Genomic DNA, 25,554 nt, shown 5'->3' on the forward strand with positions numbered 1-25,554 from the left:
ATTTTACAAAACAACGGAAAAATTTATGTGGTGTGAGGGAGCTCCGGAAATTCTTTTAAAATAATCAAAAGAACCATTTTGGTCATTAAGCAAACAAACAAACAAAACAAAACAAAACAAAAACCCCAATTCTTTTCAGAGCAACAAAAATAAAAGCTTTTATTCGTTCATTTGAATATAAAACAGGCGTTATCACAGATGTACAAAGCGTACTGGTGTTTTAACATACAAGAAGATTGCTGTTTGCACATAAAAATTTTTTTTTTTTTGGAACTGTGATTGGCTGAGTTGCATGGATGTCTCTAACCAGTCAGCACACTCTATGAAATAACGCTGCTAACATTCAACTGATAAAAGGGACAGTCTCCCCTTGGGTAAAGTGTCAAGCAGGATTAAATATATATAATAAACGAGCACCATGAAGAATCTGCTCCTGTTGCTTAGTTTTTGTGTTTCAATGTTCACTGTGAACCCTCCTCCTTCATTTGTGTGTTCGGGATTTTTTTTTTTTCTCTTTCTTTTCAGATGTGCATCAGGTTGATTACATGATTTTGTCTGACTTCAAAAGCACAAGTTCACAAGACAAACAGTTTATACATTCTCATGAATGGTTTATCTACAGTACAATTTCTAATACAGAGCAATCTTTCCTTATTGCTGAATCTGATGGTTACATATGTTTTTTTTTTTAATTTTCCTCTTCACTTGCATGACAAAACTAGGATATTCAGTTTACATTTACTGTCCTAATTTTTAAAGAGTTGAAACAACCGGCAGGTTGCCAAAGCGATCAGTGATTTAATGGTGCTTTACGACTGCATTGCAGTCCTTCACGCTTCCCCAGGAGTGGAAAGTTGTCTTAAGTGAAGGTTAAAAGAGAGGCGGTCGCAAAGCAACAGCTGGATTTGTGTCAGCGGTAGCAGTGACGTCACGTGTTAGTTCATACATGGCAGTTAGGCTCATGATCAAGTCGTGTGAACTTTGTAGCAACTTGACGTTCTACAAACAGATTGTATTTTGATGGCCCCCACACAGAACTATGTGGCAGAACTCTTCCCTATCCAGTGGTCTTTGAGACACGAGAAATATTCACAGGGCAAAGAAAATCTAGAAAAAGGTTATCTGAAACTTAAAATGTAAAAGAAGAGTCATGAGATACTCTGTATTGTACACAGAGGTTACAAACCATTCCTTTAAGTACTCCCATCTATTAAAGAAGAAAACAAAAGAGGATTGACTGGAACCAAAGGTGCATCAAAATAATTCCATTCTATGCGACATATAAGGATCCCGAAATGCTTATCCTACAACTCTTTTATGCATGCAAATTTCAACGGACGTTAAGCAATTATTCCAAACCTGTAAAAAAAAATCGAATTAAAAAAAGTTGTTCTTCCTCCTGGTTAATCTTCATCTTCTCATCAAGCATGGGTTGACCTGGGGATTACTAAAGGAAAATGAAATCAGCAAAGAAGACAAGGAGAAAACCAGAAATGGGAGAGAGGTTGATTTACCTGAAGAGATTTTAAAATGGCGAAAACCAGAGCAAAAGGGCAGGAGAGAGAGAGAGAGAGATAGCTGGGGATATGTAATTTGGCTCCCTTTGCTTCTTGCTCTATTGGCAGATGGAAGGATTGCATTCCAACATTTGAATTTCAGTCCCTCAGTTTGACAAATGTTAGCAGGTACACTAAGCTAGGCCAAATCACTTAGGGAGGGTTTCTGGTTATTGTCCAATAACAAATAAGATACTTTTTCAAAGCAACAACTTTCTACGAAGTGTTAAATAGATGGAGAAGCACTCTCTCCTTGCCCAAATTAAACCAGACAGCAGAGATACTCTTTTCATCTTTTTCTTTTCTTTTTACAAAACAAACAAACAAAACCCTTCTGCAAAATGACCATCAAAAAGCTACCAAAAATTGTTCTTACCACAAGGGGAAAAAAAACCCACTGAAAAGTATTAACAAAAATGAAATATGAACTTGAAAAGAAAAAGATGACAATTATTGTGCAACAATATTATGCAGATAAGGAAAACAGTGCTATACTTCAAAACCTGCCTTTTCTAACATCTAAGAAGTGTATGAACATACATGCCAACATTTATGGTCACCTTGATGGTAAAGAATAGTATTCTTTGTAGTGCACTGTTCCAAGTCTTTGGCCACAAGTCAATCTGCTCTGGGAAGAGTCATAATCAGGTTCTGTCCTGCCAGGGGCATCCTGTCGCCTGGGCTCTTCCCGAGAAACTTGCCCTGACTTCACGGCCCTCCCAATTCAGCCTTCCATCTCAAGAACTGCAGCACCATCGGAGGAAACGGATGGTGGAGGAAAAAATGGGGCCCTTGTGGGGAGCTAAAGCAAGTTTGGAGGAACAGTCACCTGGGAGAGTTGGGTGGGCAGGGGGACTCTCACCCCAGGCTCCTAAAGGGATTGCTTCACCTCTTTGCCCTCAGTCTGAGCAAGACAAGAAATCTGCGACCTTGAAATCAACTCACCGCCTTGCAAGCGGCAGCAAATTTGTATCTGCTGGTATATGGAAGATTCTTTTAAGCAGGGACACTGAGCAATTGAGAACTGCTGTTCCCCCCCCAAACGTTTGTGAATAATGTTCATTATCTACAGTGGGAAAAGAGATACCATGCAAGTGATGAGTACTGCATCCTTTTAAAACTTTAAATTCTTTTTTTTTGTCATTAGTGAATTTATATTTCATATATATATATTTTTGATGTGATACTATCCACTCAAGATAATACAACCTTTTGTTTTTATATTAGCAAACATTGCAAGAGTTTAATATTCTTGAATGTTTCTCTTTTATACTTCTAAAGAGATCAAAATAAATTAAAGGTTTTGTACATAATTACAGAAGTAGTTAACTTATTTTATCTTTTTAGTTTAGTACAAAGATATCTGCAAGTTCATTGCCGAAATACACCTTATTTATAAAGATCTGCTCTTTCTAACACTAATAATCAAAGGCTTTTTTTTTTAACCTCTGAACTTCAGCATTTCCAGGAGAGAAAGCTGTTAAAAACTCTAATTTTAGAAGGTGCTGTTTTGAGTATTTTTCTCGTACCTCAATGTAGCTTCCTAGGCGAATGGAATAGAAAACCGTTTAAAATTAGTAATGGATCCATAGTGAGAAAAGTTTGTTTTTATACAGACATTTTAAAAAGAAGCAAACCAAAACAATTCAGTCATATCATGAGCTGTTCAAAAATATCCATGTGTGGGTGAATGGCTAGGTGGGGGCAGATTAAAAAAAAAAGCTAGTTCAGTTTAACATAAGATACAAAGCCTATTACTTAGAAAGCAGTATTCATCCCAATAAGCAAAAAATAATCTTATTTTAAAAAGTCTAGTAATGGGCTTTCCAATAAACCAAAGGCAGTACCCCAAAGTCCTTCTGTGCTAAAATGTAGTGGTAAAAGAAACATATTTCACATTTTTATGTCCTGCCAATAATGGGTACTTCAATAAGTCCTAAGAGAAAGAGTTCCATTCTGAAGACCGTTACTTGTACATTGTTTAGTGTACATTAAAAAAGTGTTTTATACATCTAGAGTCCAGTCCATGGGAAACCTTAAAGATATAAGACTACATATTATAGGCCACATAGATTGGATCTAACTGGTCTGCCAAAAATCCATCTCGTAGGTGCATTCGCTGCTTCTCTCCACGGGAGTTGATAGGGATGACTCCAACATCAACCACTACCACGACCCCAACAATCAGGTAGTGTTCCTCCAGAACCACATTGGTGACCAAAGGAACCAGGTCTAAGGCTTCTTGCTCTGATCCATCCAGTTCAACGACAACAACCAACAAATTTGTCCAGGTAAACACCGCGCTGGAAGGTGATGGGGAAAATTATATCAATAAACTCCATGCATGGGAAAGAGGAGAGAGAGAGAGCTAACATAATTATTGCACTACTTTGGAAGAAGGATAATTCTAACCTGGAAAAATGTATTGATAATACATGAACTTTCAATTTTAAATTGGGCCTGTTATTAAAGAGGGGCAGAGAAGAGGATTTTCAATCAGTTTGGTTAAATTTCCTGGAGCTGTTCAATGCCATCCATCTCATATCTATATTCCAGAATCTATATCTATATCTATATCTATATCTATATCTATATCTATATCTATATCTATATCTATATCTATATCTATATTTATATCTATATCTATATCTATCTATCTATCTATCTATCTATCTATCTATCTATCTATCTATCTATCTATCTATCTTAAGTTTTCGCGGGTACTTACATGTATGGTATTCAGCTTTGTTAGGGTATTTTCCACGTCATTGTAGTTGTGCTTTTAAAGTTGTAGCAACATTTGGCAGAATCTCATCTGCCATCATCAGGCTTCTGTATTGTGTCCGTCTGTGGAGGCCTGACTCACAGACGGACACAATACAGAAGCCTGGTGATGGCAGATGAGATTCTGCCAAACGTTGCTACAACTTTAAAAGCACAACTACAATGACGTGGGAAAATACCCGAACAAAGCTGAATACCATACATACATACATACATACATATATATATATATAGTGCTTATATAATATAAACACTGTTTGACATTGTTTTTTTAAAAAGAGCAAGCAATAGTGTGTGTGTGTGTGTGTGTTACACACACACACACACACACACACCGTAATTACACCGTAATTTTTTGCTCCTTAAGACACAAACAGGTTTAGAGGAGGAAAACAAGCAAAAAATTTGGAGCAGCAGTGTAGTGAGGGCAGGAGGCAGAGCCTGAGAGGACCACAGTTAGGTGTCCTCTCATGTGCCAGCTCTGCCTATTGACTCCTGCAGTGCAGAACAGAGACAGAAGAGGCGGGGCTTAGTACTGTAAAAGGACTACCCGGCTGCTATTCACCAAAGGACCACAAAGGAAAAAGTATGTCTTATGGAGCGAAAAATATGATATGTGTATACACACACACACACACACACACACACACACACACACACACACACTTGCTGTTTAAAAAAATTAATGTCATAGGCGGTATTTATATTTGTGATTCTATTAGCTTATTTGTTTGATAACTGTTTTCCATGTTTCATTAGTAAAGAAAAAGAAAAACAACAACAACATAGGCATTGAATTCATCAGTTCATGGTAAAATGTAAACCAATTTGTTTAATCTGTAATGCAGAGCTCATGGTGGCTATTTTCTTTAATGGAATTGTCCCTAACTGCCTCTTTGGGGAAAATATGCAGGTCCTGAATGCAAATGAAAAATAAATATATTCCTGGTTCCTGAAACTTTGATGAGCTGTTTAAATCACCAATCCTACAGGCATTTTTACTCATCTGAATAACCCAAATGACTTTTTGGTACACTCATCATTGACTAACTCACTTATGTCATTCATTCAATGAATAATAACATGGCTGCCCAATCTACAAATATGACTTTGAGCAACTAACAAAAAATATGAATGTCAAGCAAAAAAGTGCAAGTACTGTAGTGCAAGTAAACGTGATCCAAGTGAATTTGTACCTAGTCCAAAGAGGTGCGGCACTGCTCAAACAAATCCACGCATTCATACAGTGAAACCTGTACCCAGTACTTACCATTCCGTAATGCTTTTGTGTGCTCTAATTACTGATGTCTCTATATCTATGGGATGATACCGCATTCCACGCAGTTCCATGGCTTCATCTAATGCACCTACTACGTAAAGTGCATCATGTCGTTCTGACACCATAAGAGGAAAAAGAAAAAAATAGTTTATTATACAAAACCACACCAGTGGCAATAGAACGATCTAACACTTAATTTATAGTTGTTTATCTAATTTAGATGAATCAGACCATTTTTTCCTCCAAAGATCACCTCAAAATCACAAATTTCACTCTATCCAAAGTAGTCCATCTGATTCATATGTAAGTCAAATGTAATGACATCATAGCCTAAAGGACAAAAATGCTGCAAATTATATCATTTGTAGATAATCAGGATTCATGTATACATCTTTATCCTCAAATGAGATGTTAAACTGAGTTTTACTAAATTCCATATGTCATTCATTTGGGGTAGGCAACCTTTTACTAGGCAGCAACTCCATTTAATTCCTTTTTAGTGTGATGAAGGTTTAGAATTGCTTCTGGATTCTTTTTCTCAGAACCGCCGATGTTCTGGTGGAAATGGAATACAGAAGAAACTATGAGCCATGATTTCTATTTTTCTGTTTTGGAAAGAGAGGGATTGACTCTGCTATGCCTATTGTGCTTGTTTTAGTCTTTACACCGGGGATTCCCAACCCGTTCCGTAGACCGGCACCAGTCCGCGGCATGGCAGAAACCAGTCCACATAAACAAGCAAAGCCCCATCCATGGGATGCGGGAAGCATGAGAAACCACGCCCACTCTAGCCCGTTGTAAAACCTCTCTCCACAGAACTGGCCTTTGGTACCCAAAAGGTTGGGGGCCATTGCTTTACACTACAGAAGGACACATCTTGGTTTCTGAGGCCCACCCTGGGGAATGGAATTCTGGATCAACATAAATGTGGCCAGGAAAATGACTCAGTTTGCTTTGCTTTTACATTTAATGAACATTTAGTATAGTTTATATTATTACTCTCCAAGACAGCTTGTTTAATAAATATATTCTTATTTTTATTCTTATTGTCACATTGAAAATTACAATTTTGGGAGTGATTCTGGGGAGGCATGTAAAGTAACCGTCTTAGATAATGTACATCTGCACACCAGAGACGGTGCTGGGATGCAAAAAGAGGGTCTGTGTAAAGTAACTTCTTCTAGCCAAATCCTTCTCATCCTTTCTACATGGTTGCATATGTTGACGTAAACAACAGCTGATAAAATATTGCATAATGTACTGCAGCTATGTACCCTCCCCAAAAGCTGTGCTGGGTGCGTCATTTTTAAAACTTAACCACAGAGCCTACCCCCATTTGCATCTGTAAGTTCTGTTCGTCTCAGGAATCCAAGATAGCCGGTTCGTGCCCAGATAGTTTGTGTGTCTCCAAAACTCAGTCTTGAGTTAAAATGATCTGACTGTAGGGATTCATCACCATAGATTGTAAAATATCCGCTGGCATTGTGGGCGCTGTGAACCCATATCTATGTGAAACAGGAAAAAAAAATACATATTTTAATTGGAGGAAAGCTTCTTTCGCTTCAAAAAGTTTTAAACCTTTGGTCTTTCCATGGAGGGCCTTCACTAAAAGGAACATCAATTTATTTTCAGATAAGTTAAGGTTTGAGGATCACTAGTAGCCTTTAACGTGCCCCCCAATAGTTATGGTTTCTCCAGATTACCACATCTTGCAAAATTTGGCATTCCCCCCCCCCTCAACATATCACATGAATGCAGGGAGAACTTTTTTTAAAAAGCAGCAGTACAAACAGCCAACTAACAACCACAGTGAGTGAGTAATGTCAAAAATCATGCATTCATCTGCAACTATGTACTGCAAATACAACAGGTGTTTTCCTGGAGTAGCATCGGATTAAATATAGCCAGAAAGAAAGAGGGAGAAAGAAGAATCTTAGAAAAAGAATTAATTACTCTTAACTATGATAATGCAAAGTAGATACTAATTTGCCTATCATTAATTCTGCACACATTCATTAAGCTGTGTGATATATCACCTGCTAGGTTAGGCTGCCAAATAATGCTATAAGAAAAAGGAGTTGACCTCTAATTAACTCCTTTCCTTCGGTTCTGACCTTGGCCCAGTATGGGACTTACCTCTCCAAGATGAGAGTCACCAAGAGGGCCCTTTGTTTCTGGATTAGCAATAATGATACGAACTCCAGGGAGGATCTATTGAAAGACAAAATGAGTCATATTTGGTCAAGAGCCAGGTGGTGCCTATATTGTTTCATGCAACAACAAAAACTTCCCTGCCTCATTTCTGAAGTCTTTAAGAAACACAGCAGGCTTCCCAAAAGGAAAGAAGTGGGTGAAACTTCTCCAAAGAAAGTGACACATTACCGAAGCTTTGTAAATTCATTATTGTGAATTAGCTCTTCACTAAGGAGGATGAATCATCAGTCTTGGTGTTTTCACTTGTACCCCAAATCACCACCAGCAGTGCTAATGATCTGGAAAGCATATGGCAAGCACGTATTTTGCATATATAAGGATCCAGATACAATTTCTTACAATGAGTTCCCTCAGGAATTATTGTCAATTAGCATAGACCAGAGAGGAGTCTTATGATGCTCAGATGCACATTCTTTCCAAAATGTGGGGTGGTGGTGAGGAGAATCATGGAGATCAGCTCCAAATCCCAAATTTTCTGTTCATTCCTAATCAACCAATCATTTTATTTTCCACATGTTTTCTCTCTCAATACAGACACACACATCCACCGCAATGTATTTATTGTCTCAGGAAGACAGAAGCTACATATCATCTTCCTTTCTTTTACACTCTACTCATCTATTGATCTCCATTCTCACATTTCCTCCTACATCATCTTATTCACATTTCCCCCCAGTTGCAAAGTTTCCTTCCTCTCATTCATACATTTTATCTTATTCACAGAGTTTCATTCAGCTTTTCTACCATGGAGAGTTGAGAAAAAATGGGCACTCTCTTTCTTTGTGGGATAATAGGGAAAGAAAAACAAGATACATTAAACCTCCAAAGTTGCCTGCGTCCTTCAGACCACAGTTTGTCCAATGTGTTACAGATAATATTGATATAAATGGATGAAAAGCTTTGATATAAATAATTTTTGCCAACTTGAGGAAGTCCATGTGGTTTAGACTGTACCCTGAGAAGACCAAAGGCATGCTTGAGATACCATCAAATAACTGGAAATATTGATCTTTAATAGCAAGAAACCATGATGAATCCACTCATTTCACAATCCTAAGTTTCTAAAAGTTAATAATGTGCATGACTCTGCAAGTTCTCAGTGTAAATAATCATATATCTGCATGTATATATCTCCCTTTAAAATATTTGTTTAATCACTCCATTCCGATGGTTAAGAATTTTTATATTTTTACCTTTCCTGATTCCATGAGAGGCAAACTATGGGGAGATCCTCTTTCTACTAAACGCACTCTGAAAATAAAAAAATATATAGAATATTTATGAATGCACAAAAACTGCAACACCAGATGTGCATACACAGACCTCTTAAGTACCTCAATTTCAGCCATTGTTAGTTTGCCCAATTGCTTTCTATTTGCTAAAGGGAAGATCCTGCTTTTAAAAAAAAAACACCTCGCCATCCCCTTCCTGCTTACTGGAAAGGGCTATTGGACACAACTTGAATTACTTTCAAGTCAGGATGCACAGATTGATATCCCAACCTGTGCATAGCCCAACAACCTTGTACTGTGATCAAGAATGTTATTTAAATTTAAAGCAGGTCAATTTAACTAGCAGGAAAGAGAACTGGTAGGACCATTGTATCCAGAGACAGCTTCCCATGGTATGTTTGTGTGTTTGCACATGTGTGCATTTATGTTCTTTCCCTCCTTTTGTTCAGAGGCAACCTGTGTTCAGTCTCTGGCACTTCTGGATTGGTATAGTTCATTGTCCCTACTTCTTTCTAGGTAGATCTCCTAGAAAACCTTCAACATCAGATTACATTCAGAACTACAGATGTGCACTTCTCATTTATCAGTTAAGAAAATAGATCTTTAAAAGGAAGCAGCAGAAGAGGGAATTACAGAGGAAAAAGCAAGAGAGGGAGGGGGATACAATAAATAATTGGAATAAGAAATGGAGAGAAATAATAAAGGAAAAAAGGGGAATTAAGAGAAAGAACCAGAAAATGATGGGACGCAGAAAGCAAACAAAAATGGAAAGAAATTATATAGTCAGGAGGATGAGAGATAATGGGTAGAAAGAAGAACAGAAAAGGGGATTCTGCAAGGTAACGTGTGGTATATAAGAATATAGATTTAAAAATAGAAAATAATGGAACTGATTTTTTTAAAGGATTATTGTTAGACTAGATATAGATGTAGTTGAAATAGCTATGAAAATGGGTATTTATTATAAGTATATTAATTGATACTCAATAAAGCGATGAATAAAGTTAAAATGAGCTATGAGAATTGTAATGGAAAGACTATTATCAGTTTCTAAAATTAATTGAATAGAGTAATATTTTTGAAATAAATAGATGATTTAGAATGTAATTAAGTAAAAGAATACTACACGGAATCTGACTCAAATATATATATATGCATATGTGATATTTAATAGTTAGGAGATTATTGTTATTAATGTAGAATGTGATAATTAAAAAATGACTATATTATGGTAAATCTTTATAAGGATTTAAAGAGAATAAATTGGGCGAGTGTATAAGACAAAGGGGTGGCAAACTCGAGTTGACAATTAAAGGGGACAACTTTTGGATTATTCGAATTAGAATAACCTATTGAATAATGAATGGAATAATAGTATGCAATAAAATTGCAAATGTGACAGATAAAAGTAATTATGTGTAATAAATATAGAAATGAAATAAGAATCTTAGATAATATTGTAAAACAAGATATGAGAATATTTAAAGAAAAATGAAATAAGTTATGATATGAATTGGAATTGGATAAAATAAGTGTAATGAATATAAGAATATTTGAGAATATTTAAAGAAAAACGATATAAGTAATAATACAATATGAAATTGAATATGAAAGATGAATACGTAACTTTGGTCATGTTTGTATTGAAATGTAAAAACCTGGAACCACATTGTTCACCAAAAGTGATGTTTTTTAAAATATAAAAATAAAAATTTATTGAAAAAATAAAACAGATCTTTGTCAGATCCCACACACGCAGTTAGCAAAACATTGATAAAATGGTTGCCTGTGATGCCTATGGGTGCAAAAAGTCAAGATGGTATGCACAACCACACAATTTAGAGTATGCACCTGCTAAAAAAAAATCTCAACTTTAACAACCTGAGCAAAATTGCTTTCTGTTCAAGCCAAGATCCCGAGACACTGTCATGAATTTCTAACTCAATATTTCTCAACTTTGGCAACTTTTAAGATGTGTCAACTTCAGTCCCCAGAATTCCCCAGCCAGCATCATCAACACATCTTTAAGTTAAGACGTTTGAAAAACACTGGGCTATGTAGACTCCTCTGACTGAGAAGCTCAAGACAGTTAAAATATTGCACTAAATTGTTATTCCTAAAGCGAGAGGACAACATTATTAAATACACTGGGATAAATATTAACAGCATTATGTTAAAACTTGTTTAATTAATTTAACTTAACTGAAATACAATTTCAGCCTTGCCCTTCTCTCCTGCTCTTTCCTAGCTATGCCTAATTATGGGAATTTAGTTGCAGAAGCCAAAGATAGCTCTTAGATTGAAAAAGCTGAAATCAGCTGACATAGATAGGTAAGACTTTGCAAGGAGAAGATAGAGTATGTCAGGGAGGGGTAGACCTAAGAGAGTAGAACTGTTGACAAAAGGACAGTTGTTGTTGCTGATAGTTTTTTCTCTGTACCTCAGCTGCATCTAGAGCTGCTCAATTCTTTTGCCAGGATAGACTATCAATCTATGTGAATTGCTTTGTGACCTTGTAGAATATGTAGCTTTTGTACATCGAAGCCAGAAAAAAAAGAATAAAAAGAGTAATTTATATTTATATACTCTTTCAAAGCAGCAATTTCTCAAACAGGTCAATCTGAAAATTGTCTCCTCTTTGTTATCCATGCTATCCCTTTGAAAAATGACAGACTGGTTTTAATAGCTATTTATTAAATAATTATTATTTATATAGCATAGGATGCTTCCCCTACAAAGCTAAAAATTGCATGTTGGAAGTTACAAACAGCAAGTAGATTGAAGAGGTAGGGCTTCTCATGGTCAAGTCCCTGAGCTTTGTGTTTCAACTGGGATTGAATTCAATGCTCATTTCATTGTACCACCTGGGACTATGTTCAACACTGGCATGAGAGATTTGCAGAACAGAGGCTAAGAAGAGATGACACCACATTTATTTGTTTATCAATGTAAAAAAGCAAAAATAAATATAGAACTGTTGGGTAATGCTTTGGATTCAAGTGATTTTGGAAGCAAGTGAATGCACAGATAGCATCATTAACCGGGAATATTTTTTTTATCCTGTACTCTGAAGCCCCCTTTCCCCCTTTGAATCTCTATTTCTTTCCCTCAACCGTATTCACTTGGCTTCAAACCAGTACTAATTTTCCAATGAGCACAGGGCAAACAGCTAAACCCTCCAATTAATTCTGTACAGAAAAGCAAGATACAATCAAAAGTTGTTTTGTTCTTTTAATAAAATCTCTCAACTCCTATTTAGGTTCTACAGACAAACATAACCACACGAAAGACTGAATTTTTGTTTTTAAAAGTATATTCATCCACAAAAGGTTTATTCATCCACGTTCCAAACCTTTCCTCTTACATCACCACATATTGGTCAGAGGTGCACATGAAAACGAAGGCTACAATTTCAACAGGTGCTTTTACCGCACCTGTTGCTGCAAATGTCATTCCTATATGTAGAATTTGCATTTGCTAGGACTATAAAAGGGGCTAAGAAGCAGCTGTAAGGGGCATTGGCCATACTATGGGATGCTCATAGATATAGAAAGAAAGAAGGTAGGAATATGTATGGATTTATGTGCTGCCCATTTTAGCTGGAGACATCTCTGAGCACTTACAAATATCAAAACCAAAAACATTAGAAAGATAAAACAGTGATAACAATAATCATAGTTATATTAAAATTATCATTAAGAAATCTCTTAAAAGGGGGAGAGAAAGTAGCAGGAATACCACAGAGAGAGGTAGAGTGTTCTCTTAGTTTAACTTCCCCCAGACTGATACCTCTCCCTACCCTATAAATATGGACAGTTACTTACGAATTATGCAAAAGGGTATGATGAAGCTATGTGCTTTTAATTTAATAATATAGAAACACCATCTGAAAATTCAATTCTTTCAAATAACTGCATTCCTTTCTCTTGTTAAAATATATGCCTTTTACACTTATGTGAACAATATATAGTAACGTCCCTCACCTTCTTGTATGAGTTTTGCAAAAATAAAGTAAAACTTATACCTGTCATGTCTGAGAGCCCTCATGTCAACATACACAGTGGTTGGGTCTGGCCCAGATGTTCCCTGTAAAAGAAATCTTTCAGTTAGCTTCTGAAATAATAGGTTCTTTTTGTTTCTACATTTTAATTATTGTTACAAGTTTAAAACAGCAAATCTGGTATACTGTCATGGTAAAACAGACATCAAGGAACACATTAGTAGGCTACATATGTGTATGTATCTGGAGATCTAATAAGCTGTTCCTTGGCTTCTTCCTTGCAAACATAATTTATACTTGCTCACCTTCCTGAAAATGAGCCTCAATGAAAAAATAATGAAGGATGCCAGGTTTGGCAAATTCTAAAGAAACAGAATTGGCTGAAGACATAAAGGTTCAAGCATGTGATTAAATTTCCTGAGACATAGATGCAAGGGCTTTATGTAAAGTTGAAAAAGTTCTAAATCAAAACATTTGATACCAACATATAGAAATGGAGGAAGCATAACCAGTTGTTCTGTTACTTCAGAATGAATTATATTTTAAAGTATTATTATTTCTATGAACACATTCACTTCAGAGAAGATTTCTTTCTATGAAAAGCCTGGGTTCACACACTACATTGAACCATAGTTTGTTGCAAGCCAAAAACATGTTTTACAAATTACACAGACTGGATTTACAGGAGTGCTATATGAACAAACTGCCTTAGTATATCTGTGAAGTAGTACAAGAGAAACTTGCACCTCGGTGCAATTATAAGAAAAAAGGATGGTGATTTGAGCTAAGTACTATACAATGCAACCCAGGACAGATTATTTGGATTAGAAACCAGATGCATTAAACCACATTGCTTTCTAACCGCTTTTAGGTTCTATTGCAACACTGGCCCTGCAAAGCCACTTCACATGTTTGGAGATGGTTTAAGACTTAAAGTGCCCAACCTGCCCTGTGCAACATGCTAAAAATGTGCATTTAAAGGAAGGCACATTCTTATTGGTTTGTTTTACAGTATATATTCTGTTGATAAGGTAAAGGTTCCCCTCGTACAAACATGCTAGTCATTTCCGGCTCTAGGGGGCAGTGCTCATCTCCGTTACCAAGCTGAAGAGCCAGCGCTGTCCGAAGACATCTCTGTGGTCATGTGGCTGGCATTGCTGGCATGGAGCACAGCAATGGTCATAAATGCTGAAGGTGCACGAAATGCTGTTATCTTCCCACCAAAGTGGTCCCTATTTTTCTACTTGCATTTTTATGTGCTTTTGAACTGCTAGGTTGGCAGAAGCTGGGACAAGTAATGGGAGCTCACTCTGTTATGCAGCGCTAGGGATTCGAACTGCCGACCTTTCTGATCGACAAGCTCAGCGTCTTAGCCACTGAGCCACCGCGTCTCAATTCTGTTGATAGAAACTCCTAAATCTGGATATGTCTAAAGAGGAGACAGCTATTATAACGAGAGCTGGTTTAGTATTCCAGCTTCAGGTTTGCTTTCAGCCACAGATGCTCGCAGGATGACTTCAGCTCAGTCACTCTTTCTCAGATCAATTGCTATGGTGGGGAAAAATTGGAGAGGATGCTATATATGTACTGCCTTCAGCTCCTGAAGGAAAGTTGGACAATAAAGAAATGACAAACTATCTACAAATGTTTTGTAGACGTCTATGGACATCTACAAAAATAAAGCAGGCAAACACAATGTTAAAAAAAAAATGGACTTGGACTCTTGAGTTTCCAGGCTACTTTTGGCACTTTATTTCTTATACTCCTTTAAAAAAAATCAGGTTCTTTGCTAAGGAAAGCAGGAGGCATCTTAAAAATAATGTATTAAACCAGCATCCCATCACCAGGAGGGCATTACAGAAGGGCATCACTAGGCAACTTGGCATAATGTCAACACATTGTATTCTTGTGTTGGCATCCAGGGGTTCAACTCTCAATATACTAATATATTCAGTTGCAGAGTAACAGACTAGTTAGTGCTCAGAACGGAGAAACCCATTCCCATTATTGAAGAAAAGGAAGAGTGGGAGAGACGCACTCTATAAATACAGGTAGTCCTCAATCACAACTGAGTCCAAAATTTCTGTTAAGTGAGACACTTGTTAGGTGAGTTTTGCCTCATTATGCAACTTTTCTTGCCATAGTTGTTAGGTGAATCATTGCAGTTGATAAGTCAACAACCTGGTTGACCCATTACCCTGGAGCACAGCAATGGTCATAAATATGAGTCATTTGGCCAAGCATCTGAATTTGGATCACATGATCATGGGGATGCTTCAAAGATCGTCACTGTGGAAAATGGCCATAAGTCACATTTTTCAGTCTGTTGTAACTTTGAACCATCACTAAATGAACTGTTGTAAGTCGAGGACTACCTGTATTACATTAGCCACAAGCAGTTTACAAAGTTCAGTTGTGACCATTTGTCCATTAAGGATCATCATACCTGGGTGTTTTTTTTTAGAACACATTCCCAAGTATGTTACAAAATGTTGATTGACTTTGGATGAAGACTTTATCTGGATAATAGCTATTAATTATTTCATTTCTTTGCACAAAATTTTATTTCATTGATGTTTCCTGGCCAATTTTGGTTATTGCAGTGAAACATACAAATCATGCATATATCCCCACTCAAAGATCTCCGGATTCCATCTAGTCTGTCCATTGCCAGGTGGATATTTTAGGGAACAGGTAAATTCCCTACCTGCTCGCCCAGTTTCCCCAGCCCATGCGGCTACAGCGGCAGAAATAGGGGGAGATGGGGAGAAGGAGAGACAATATCACATGAAATAAAAAAACCAACAATGAAGATAATAATAATTGAAAAAGAAATGGAAGTTGAGAAGAAAATAAATAGAATTATGCACAGAGTGTAATAAAACAAAATAAAAAACCATGTCCGGTCTAAGTATTTTATAAACTATACGTTTTATTACTTAAAGATCTAGAAATGAAAATAAGATGGAGGTGCCATTTTAATAGAGCAAACAGGAGAGGCAGACATATGTAGTCTTTCCAATTTTTAACAAACACAAGTTCAGCAGTTTAAGAGACATTATAGATACTATTATTTGAGGGCATGGTGTGAAACTCCGCTTTTCAGATGAAACGTGCCATACTATACCTCCACATTTCGATAATTTACATACCTTTTTCAAAAGATTAAAATGAAATGGAACACCTTTGTTTATCCTGAAAAGCACATCTGTGTGTACAGGAAGGAACAAGTCGTCCATCTTGAGAGGAATTTTCAGCTCTTACTTTTCAATGGATAATTCTAGCATGACCACCTGCCTTTCATCACACACAAGTTTGCCTCTATGAATGAAACGGAGCCAGGAAGTTCTCTATTCCCCGAATTGAATTTGCTAAGAAATTTTAGTTATAAGGATGTTGCTTCCTAAGGGCAAAAAATGGCACACCCATATCCTCTGCTTCATTGAGAGTGAAGGCAGACTACTAGAGTATGAAATTAGCTCCATACGGAGTCTGAGGTTACTTTTATTGAGTGACTATTGTTACAGAATCTTGCAAGTCCCTTTGTGCTGTATCTCCTAGAGCAGGGGTGGGCAAACTACGGCCCGCGGGCCACATCCGGCCCGTTGGTCTGTCCAATCCGGCCCGCCCCTGAAAAAAAATAGCTGGGCGTGGCGTATTGCCCTGTGCCGCGTGGCCCCCAAAGCTGCAAAACAGTGCGGAGCGCTCTCGGGGTAGGAAAGAAAAGAACTTTGCAAAGGCCTCGGCTGGGAGTTCAAAATCACCTTCGAGTGCGACCTCTCCGAAGGTGAGTCCCCGCCGATCCCCCTTTTTTTTCCGGGGCTTCCAGGCTGGTTTGCAGGCTGGACCGTCTTCCTGCCGAGGAGCGGGAAGGGTTCCGCCTGGTGGGCGGGCGGGCTGCTTGGAGGAGGCGACCCGGCGGTGCTCCAGCAGCAGCAACAGGCAGTTCCGCCCGGGCTCCGCTCAGGTGTCCGGCTGGGGCTGTCAGGAGTTGCTACCGCCGGCGCAGCTCCGCGCGGCTCCAGTCCTGCGTTGCCTTGGGAAGGAAAAGGCAAAACCAGGAGCCACTGAGCCTGAGCCTCCGGTGCCGCTGCTCCCATTGCAAAGCACCGCCGCGGCTCTTCCTTTTTGCCTTTCCCTTCCCCAGGCAACATGGGACTGGAGCCGCGCGGAGCCGCGCCGGTGGTAGCAACTCCTGACTCAAGGGGCCTCCGAGGGGAGGGGAAGGAGGAGAAGAGGGGGGAAGGGGGGGGCGATTCCCAAAAAATCTTGTGCTGACCCGGCCCGTCTGTCAAATTTTAAAAGTCAATGCGGCCCCCGAGCCAAAAAGTTTGCCCACCCCTGTCCTAGAGAGATACAGAGAGGCATCTACCTGAGACACTTCTAAATGTTACCCTGTTTTGGATTTATCTTGGGGGTGGGCAATAGAGCCACTCTGGCAAGGTCATCTCTCCACAATAAATTTATCATTTCTGCCTGTTGCAGTTCTACTATCCAAATCAATATATGTGTCAGGATTCCGGCACTTATTCCAAATAAATCATGAGCCTTGAGCTACACTCCCAAAACTAAAGAGGATTTATTTGAAGTTAACATTCTACGTCTGGCACAAACCGGGGCTTAGCCAACTCTGAGATACGTAATTCACTGTCACCCTTGATCGAAGAAGTGAGGGGAGCCAAATGTCAACTCATAAAACATTTTGTATACATGTTTTATAGTTGACAACAGAAAGAAGAGGGGGAGTTTCAAAGAGCAGGCAACAGTGTGGAATCGAAAGTACATTTCATTCATATTTTCTTCAGAGACTGATTAAATGACTGAAGCTTCTGCCGCAAAAAAAATCTAATTGGAGAGCATGATTGATGATTCTTGGCTATGGACGTTTTTCATTGGATGATACACCCAGAGGGGTGGGGGGAAAAGCAGGATCAAGGGTGACAGTGAATTACGTATCTCAGAGTTGGTTATGCCCAGGTTAGTGCTGGACGTAGAATGTTAATTTCAAATAAATCCTCTTTAGTTTTGGAAGTGTGGCTTGAGGCTCATGATTTAACTGGAGTAACTGCCGGAATCCTGACAATATGTACAGCACAATCCTAGAAAGTTTATTCCAGATGGACAGTATACAGGTAGTCCTCGACTTACAACAGTTCATTCAGAGACCATTTGAAATTACAACGACACTGAAAAAAGTGACTTATGACCTTTTTCACACAACTGTTGCACCGTTCCCAAGGTCATGTGATCAAAATCCAGATGCTGGGCAACTGACTCAAATGTATGATAATTGCAGTATCCCAAGGTCATGTGATCAGCTTTTATGATCTTTTGACGAGCAAAGTCAAGGGGAAGCCAGATTCACTTAACAACCTTGTTACTAACTTAACTGCAGTGATTCACTTAACAACTGTGGCAAGGAAGGCCGTAAAATGGGGCAAAACTCACTCAACAAATGACTCGCAGAGAAATATTGGGTTCAATTGAGGTCATATGTTGAGGGCTACCTGTAGATAAGATTGAATAATTTTCAAAGAAAATTTTCTAGGTGAAAATACATGATTTCCCATTACACAGAATTTTGCATTCATCAAAGATCTTTTTGCAGGGAGTTCTTGGATCTAAGTATCATAAAACGCAGTAGAACACAGGAAGAATAGCTGATTTACCAGGAACTATTAAGATCAGGAAATAAACTCCTAAGACTTAAGATCTGATCCTTGTGGAAAAGATGCACCTAGAAAATATCAGATTGTCTGTTGTTCTAGAATTTGTCAACAGAAGACAAATGTTCTTTGAATATGCTGATAGTCTGCAAATAGCAATTCTCAGAATTTTGCATGGATACATTTAATGATTCTCAATCTCAAATAATTTCTATCTGAACAATTAAAATGAAGATCAAGTCAGCAAGTTTAAAATGAAGTTTTTAATAGGGAAAGATCTATAGACTTTGGTGAAAGGTGCACCCTCTACAGATATTGTATATATTGTATATCAAAACTTTCTTGGATTATACATTTTACTGAGGACTGAAATGTAATGGATTAGATCCAAATAATCCATTGTATCTTGATTCTACTGAAACTAATAAGGCAAATCAATCTGAATTCATTGATTTCAATGAGAAATAAGTTTATTTTGCTTCATTTTAATCTAAGTCAGTAAATATATGAAGGATGTAATGTTTTTAAAATCAAAATTGAAAATGATAGGTAGGCAGGGTATTTTTGCATAGATATCCATTAAGTTCTGTACATACAACAGTAATCTAATTGTGAACAGCTGATGTAAACAAATTTATTTTGTTGTTGTTAGTCACAAAGTCGTGTCCGACCCATCACGACCCCATGGACAATGTTCCTCCAGGCCTTTCTGTCCTCTACCATCTCCTGGAGTCCATTTAAGCTCACACTGACTGCTTCAGTGACTCTATCCAGCCACCTCATCCTCTGCACCTCATTCTCCATCCAGCCATCTCATTCTCTTTCCTAAATTTATTTAAGAAATGTATATTTTTTAAAGCAGAGTTCAAAGCAAATTCTGGACGCTTACTTTCCTGAAATTTGAAATTAAATGAAATTGGGAAAATCTCTATTATCTCAACTATTTCAGAGTAAGCATACTTTAGGATCTTCTGAATGTGGAATGGCTAATTTATACATTTATTTATTTGGAATGCACATCAGTCTGGAACAATCAGACTGACAATCTAGGATATTGTTGATGTAATCTAGGACATTGTTCACAGCCAATGCTTATGATCTGTTGAGCATCGAAGGGCATGATCAATACTCCTCAAAGAGACTAGTGGTTGCAAAGTTTCAGTTGACAGCTTTAGTAAGTTATTTATTACAGTTTGGGCACATTACCACAGAGTAATGGATGTATATTATCTCTAAAGAAAATGTATACACTTTGCAATATTAATATTTCTGATGGAAAATGAAAAGTATGTTATTTCCATACTTAAGCTTTAAGATAACCAGCTAATTCATCGTAGCTGTTACTGACTTTCAAAGAAAGAGATTATTCTAACAATGACATTAAAATAAACACCTAAAGCAATACCAAGATACCACAGGAAACATCTAATTTTGCAGGTTTATAATTGACAAGCATGGTAGCACAATCTCCTTTCTCACTAAGAAATAATTTTTTTAGCATAATGTGTCCATATTGTAAATGCTTCTTTAGAAAGATCAATTAGTATAATATCTGTATGTATGCATGGATTCATGCATGTTGCTGGGCTTAAATATTCTTTGCTGCATTTTGTCATTTTTATGACCCATCCAAATTGAAGCCCTGGGCTAGTGTACCAGAAATTATCATGAAATTTGGAATGAGAATAAACTGTATGACTTAAGTAAAACAGGCAGTGTTTGTATCCTTGATTGACTTTGCAATGCTTTTGATATTTTTCTGAGGCCAGCAGGCTTCACTTCCATTTAGTATATGTTGTCTCAGCAAAATCGCATCCTGGCAAGAAGGCATGATGTGATCAGAATGGCTGCATCTCTAGGATAATTTATTATTGTTCCCGTTTATGTCCTGGGTTGGGGCACTAAGATTTAGAACTGAATAGAATGCCACCTACCCTTATAGAAGAAAAGAAGTAGGGGAAAAAATCTGGTTATGAAAGTCAGAGGATTATAAAATCCTAGAATGCATTCAGGGAAATAGTGCAAAATCTGGCCAATGGCATATTTAAATGTCTGCTCACTTTACAATCCCCTCACTCTTGGCTGAATAAATATTTAGGGAATTGTTGCCTAGTGGTGTGCATATATATTTTCTGAAATCATATTGTGTGGAGAAAGATCACGAGCCATGTGATATCTCTAAGTGATGTGACTGTTGGAAACTGGAAACTAAATTTACAAAGAAAAGAACTCCAACAGATGTCCAAAACTAATAGACATAGTTATATACGTAAATACTAAGGAATTACTATAAAAAAATTCCAGGTACATCTCATTCTTAATGTGTAAAAATAAAATGAAGCAGAAGATGGAAACTATCAGAAAACAAAAATGGAAAGGACAGCAGGAAAAGGTAATGTTTTCCCTAACCAAATAATTTTTTATTTGAAATGGATGAGATTCACCTCCAGTTCAGCATACTGCAAAAAATAATACAAGCCTATCTTATAAGACTGTAAAAATAAAATGTTTATAAGGTTTACTACAGTACTATGATTGCAAATAGCTTTTTAATTTCTAAAATAGGATTACAGGGAATCCTCAACTTATGACCATTCATTTAATAACAGTTTGAAGCAATGACAGGCTTGGAAAGGTTGTTTTATGGCCTGTAAAACTCTTCTGTGGCAAAATGTGCCCCCACACAGTCACATGACTATGATTTGAGTGCTTGGCAACCCCTTTGCACTAACAACCAGTTGCCAGGAACTCCACTATCATGGGATTGCTATTTACAATCTTCTGCAATCTACCAGCTCCCCCAGAAAGTCAATGGATAGTTGGCATGGAAGGTTGCAAGCTGCTGCAAACCTGCCAAAAAGACTCCATCTTATTTATTTATTTTTTTTTGGGGGGGGGGGGAGGGGCTTAACTGAAAGAGCTCCCTACCAAAATCCAAGCAGACACAGAGCTGAAATCCACAGAGCAGAGAGCTCTTACAGCCAGCCCCTTGAAATGGAAAGGCAGCATTGTAAGGTAAGGAGTACTAAGTGCCTGGGGGTTGGGGGAGAGGTTGGAAAACCTTGAGCAAGCAATGGCAAGTATCTTTCCTTTCAGAAACTGAAAATCCTCCCTCAAGATCCAGACCAGGCTGCCTACGACTACCTTTACACTCAGCTGCTTGGATTTCACAGGGGAAATTGTTAGCTCCTTAATGGAGACACACTCAGGCATGGTCTGCCCTGGGGCTGTAGGAGTGCCCTCATCCCATCCCACCCCGAAGCATCCTATACTACTACCTGGAACTCTGTCCAGTTAGTGAAGCAGTCATGTGACACCATTCTGCTTAATGACCAAGATTCTGCTCCCAGTTTTGCTTATAAGGAAAGAAGTTATGATATTAATACTACATTTTGTAATTGTTTTTTACCTTCAGGACAATATAAACTTCCAGTAGGGTTGGACCAATGGTAGGATTCAAAAGGTTTCGGTGGGCATGGCTTGGTGGGTGCGCTTTGTGCATGTGCACGCACTTTGCATGCGCGTGTGTGCCAAACGAGCACTTTGTACAGGTGCAGAGACGTTTCAACTCACTTCCTGCAAGCCTGCACTCTCCCAATCGCTTCAGCAGCTGCTGCATGGCACTCAACTGTACCGCGCAAAGCAGCTGCGCTTCGAAAGCAGAGGATAAAGGTGAGTATGGCAGCCTAGGTGGGCGGGTGGGCCCAACAGCAGAGTGGCGGAGAGAACTGGTTCAGTCTCCACTGCTCATCGCCGCTACCGGCTCTGCAGAACCGGGCCAAACTGGTAGAATACCATCACTGGGTTGGAAAACACCATAACATCTAGGAACTCTGGGAGTTTAAGGTATCAGGCAAATATAAGATTGGGACAAGTACTGTAGATATGGACATTTCATCCATTTCTAACACCAGCCACAATAACTGAGTAAGATTAGAGTAATTTTCAGGCACCATAGATATTTAAGTCCTTATTCTACTGACAAGATAAAAAAAGATTTTGATACACCGAGCCTAAAGATCTGAGTTGAGTTTTACAAATTAAGTAAATTCAAGGTATTTACTGTGATGCTTTCATCCTGAGCACAGAATAAATATTATAAATGTAACATATAAAGAATTATGGAAAAAAAACTTATTAACAAAACCAGAAAAGGTGTATGCTTGCAGTATGAAAAAGGAACATCTTTTAATACTTGCAATGATTAACAAAGTAATTAACCAACTTAAGTGAAACCTGGTTGTTTTCCCTTAAGGAAGGACTGTTTTTACAATTTTTGCCAATAGGAGAAAGAGAAAGAGAGAGAGCCTTACCTGCAAACATATAGCCAAGTTAACTCTGCAGCCAAAGGATGTGCTGACAGCCCTGGGATGAAGGCCCAGATCTTTAAAAAGCTTTGAAAAAGATTGTGTCAGAGCTATTCGAGGTCGTTCTTCTGCCACAACCACACATGTCCGCACCCTTGACAAGTCCAGCCCTCTTGCCTGGAAACAAAGGACAAATTCAGGTCACCCCAAAGTAGTGTTGACATTTGGACAGATGAAATAGACAGATGAAATGGGGGGGAGTATTTTGGAATAAGTGGAGACATCATTGTAACAAACATAATAGAAGTTTTTTCCTCCCAAATTTTCCAAGTTTCTCAATCTTGGCACTTTTAAAGTATGTGTACTTCAACTCCCAGAATTCATGCTGGCTATGGAATTCCACATATTGAAACTGACAACATGCTGCTGGGGAATTCTGGGAATTGAAGTCCATATATCTTAAAGTTGTTAAGGTCTCACCTATCTATAATTCTGCTTTAGGGAGAATAGAGTGTTTATTGTTTTTAGTTTACCCCTTCTACAAGCCACACAAATTCAATATTTAAACTGTGAGCATGTTTTGAACGGATGTAGGATGCAGCAATAATTATAATGCAACTTGTTAGCCATTTTGAATCCCATTTGTTAGAAAAATGGGAGGAAAGGCACAGATTGGTTTAAAAACCTTATATGCAATAAAATATAAAGAGTCTTCAGTGGAAAGTTGAAAAATGTGTGAGCTCACATATCAAGCTATGATTTAACTCTGAATAAATTCACACCAAGTGGAAAGTAGAATTCCACTTGCCCAGCTGAAGGCATAGTTCAGTCCTTGATTCATAAAGACAATTGTTTATCAACAATATAAACAGTGCTGTCAAATGGGGAGAAGAAACCCAGGCAACACCATTATAACATATTTTTACTTGAAGTCAAAAGAGTCATCAAACTATATGTTCCAACAACAACTCCCAAAACAAAACAAAAAAGCAGATTACCCATATCAATAAGGAAACTTCAATCCAAAAAGAGATCACTCTGGCGGAAAAACAAATCTGGTCACGTTGCCAATTTCAAAAACCGATACAAAAATTTATGCCACCAGATAAAGACTGAATGCACCAATTATCACATTAAACAAGAGGAAAACCTTCTAAGCACCAATTCCACCCGAGCTTTTACAATTTTGTAAACAACAAACTAAAAGACTCAAGGTCCATCCCTCCCTTGATAGGACCTGATGGTAAAGACTGCAACGACGACACCATTAAAGCCAACATCTTTAACACATTCTTCGGCTCAGTATTTGTAAACAGCAATGGATCATGCCCAGTATTTCCTAGCCGTACCACAGATAACAACAATGATCTAATACATATCGATTTCACAGAAGACAATGTCGAAAAATCACTACGCAATCTAAAACCATCTCTATCTATTGGACCGGATGGAATATGTGCCTACTTCTTAAGAAAGCTATCCACTGCCATAGCCAAACCTCTAAGCATAATCTTTGAAAAATCTTTCAGGACCAGCTCCTTGCCTAACCTATGGTCACAAGCCACAGTCATCCCCATCTTCAAAAAGGGAGACCCAAGCCTAGTTGAAAATTACAGGCCTATCTCCTTATGCTGCGTCACCTGTAAAGTCATGGAATCAATTATTAACCAATCCATCATCCTCCACTTAGAGTCAAACAACCTACTCTCCAATAAACAATTTGGTTTCAGAAAAAAACTATCCTGTAATCTGCAACTCTTACACTGCAAAAACATATGGACGACACAACTCGACCAGGGCAAAGCAATTGACGCAATCTACATAGACTTCTGTAAAGCCTTTGATTCAGTGGTACACGACAAACTACTCCTAAAAATAAAATCCTATGGTATCTCTGGACAACTGAATAACTGGATAGAAGCATTCCTGTCAAACAGACAACAAATGGTCAAAATCGGGAGCGTTCTATCAAATCCAGTACCTGTCAATAGTGGTGTCCCCAGGGCAGTGTTCTAGGACCAACTCTCTTCATACTCTACATAAACGACCTCTGTGATCATATTAAGAGCAATTGCGTTCTCTTCGCTGATGATGTAAAGCTGTTCAATACCACAGACAATACTGCTACCTTACAAAAAGATCTTGACTATGTATCTGAATGGTCAAACAAATGGCAACTTCAAATCTCAACAAATAAATGCTCTGTCTTACATATTGGCAAAAAAAATCAGAAAATAAAATACAAGCTGAATAGTCAAGATCTTGTTGATGACCCAAGCTCTGTAAAGGACCTTGGAATACTCACCTCTAATGATCTAAGTGCTAGAGCCCACTGCAACTACATAGCCAAAAAGGCATTAAGAGTTGTTAACCTAATCCTACGTAGTTTTTCTCTGGTAATATCACACTACTAACCAGAGCATACAAAACATTTGCTAGACCAATACTCGAATACAGTTCATCAGTCTGGAACCCTCATTACGTATCTGATATTAGCACAATTGAGAAAGTCCAGA

At 38.0% G+C, this 25,554-nt stretch overlaps 1 protein-coding gene across 1 annotated transcript in view; it reads right to left on the minus strand.

The window, feature by feature from the left end:
* Positions 1–1,850: 1,850 nt before the first annotated feature.
* Positions 1,851–25,554, minus strand: part of DIP2C (DIP2 acetate--CoA ligase C (putative)) — a 370,495-nt gene continuing 346,791 nt past the window's right edge. Inside the window, exons 34-41 of the mRNA XM_087947300.1 lie at positions 23,045–23,215; positions 15,773–15,802; positions 13,090–13,151; positions 9,027–9,084; positions 7,756–7,830; positions 6,950–7,124; positions 5,611–5,734; positions 1,851–3,859 (exon numbers count right to left, since the gene is read on the minus strand). Coding sequence (XP_087803426.1) covers positions 3,607–3,859; positions 5,611–5,734; positions 6,950–7,124; positions 7,756–7,830; positions 9,027–9,084; positions 13,090–13,151; positions 15,773–15,802; positions 23,045–23,215 — 948 coding nt within the window. The 3' untranslated portion in view covers positions 1,851–3,606. The remainder of the gene's footprint in view (positions 3,860–5,610; positions 5,735–6,949; positions 7,125–7,755; positions 7,831–9,026; positions 9,085–13,089; positions 13,152–15,772; positions 15,803–23,044; positions 23,216–25,554) is intronic.

Source organism: Notechis scutatus, chromosome Z, assembly GCF_049901735.1.
Source record: "Notechis scutatus isolate UNSWTSFEM ecotype Mainland chromosome Z, rNotScu1.2, whole genome shotgun sequence".
Lineage (NCBI taxonomy): Eukaryota > Metazoa > Chordata > Lepidosauria > Squamata > Elapidae > Notechis > Notechis scutatus.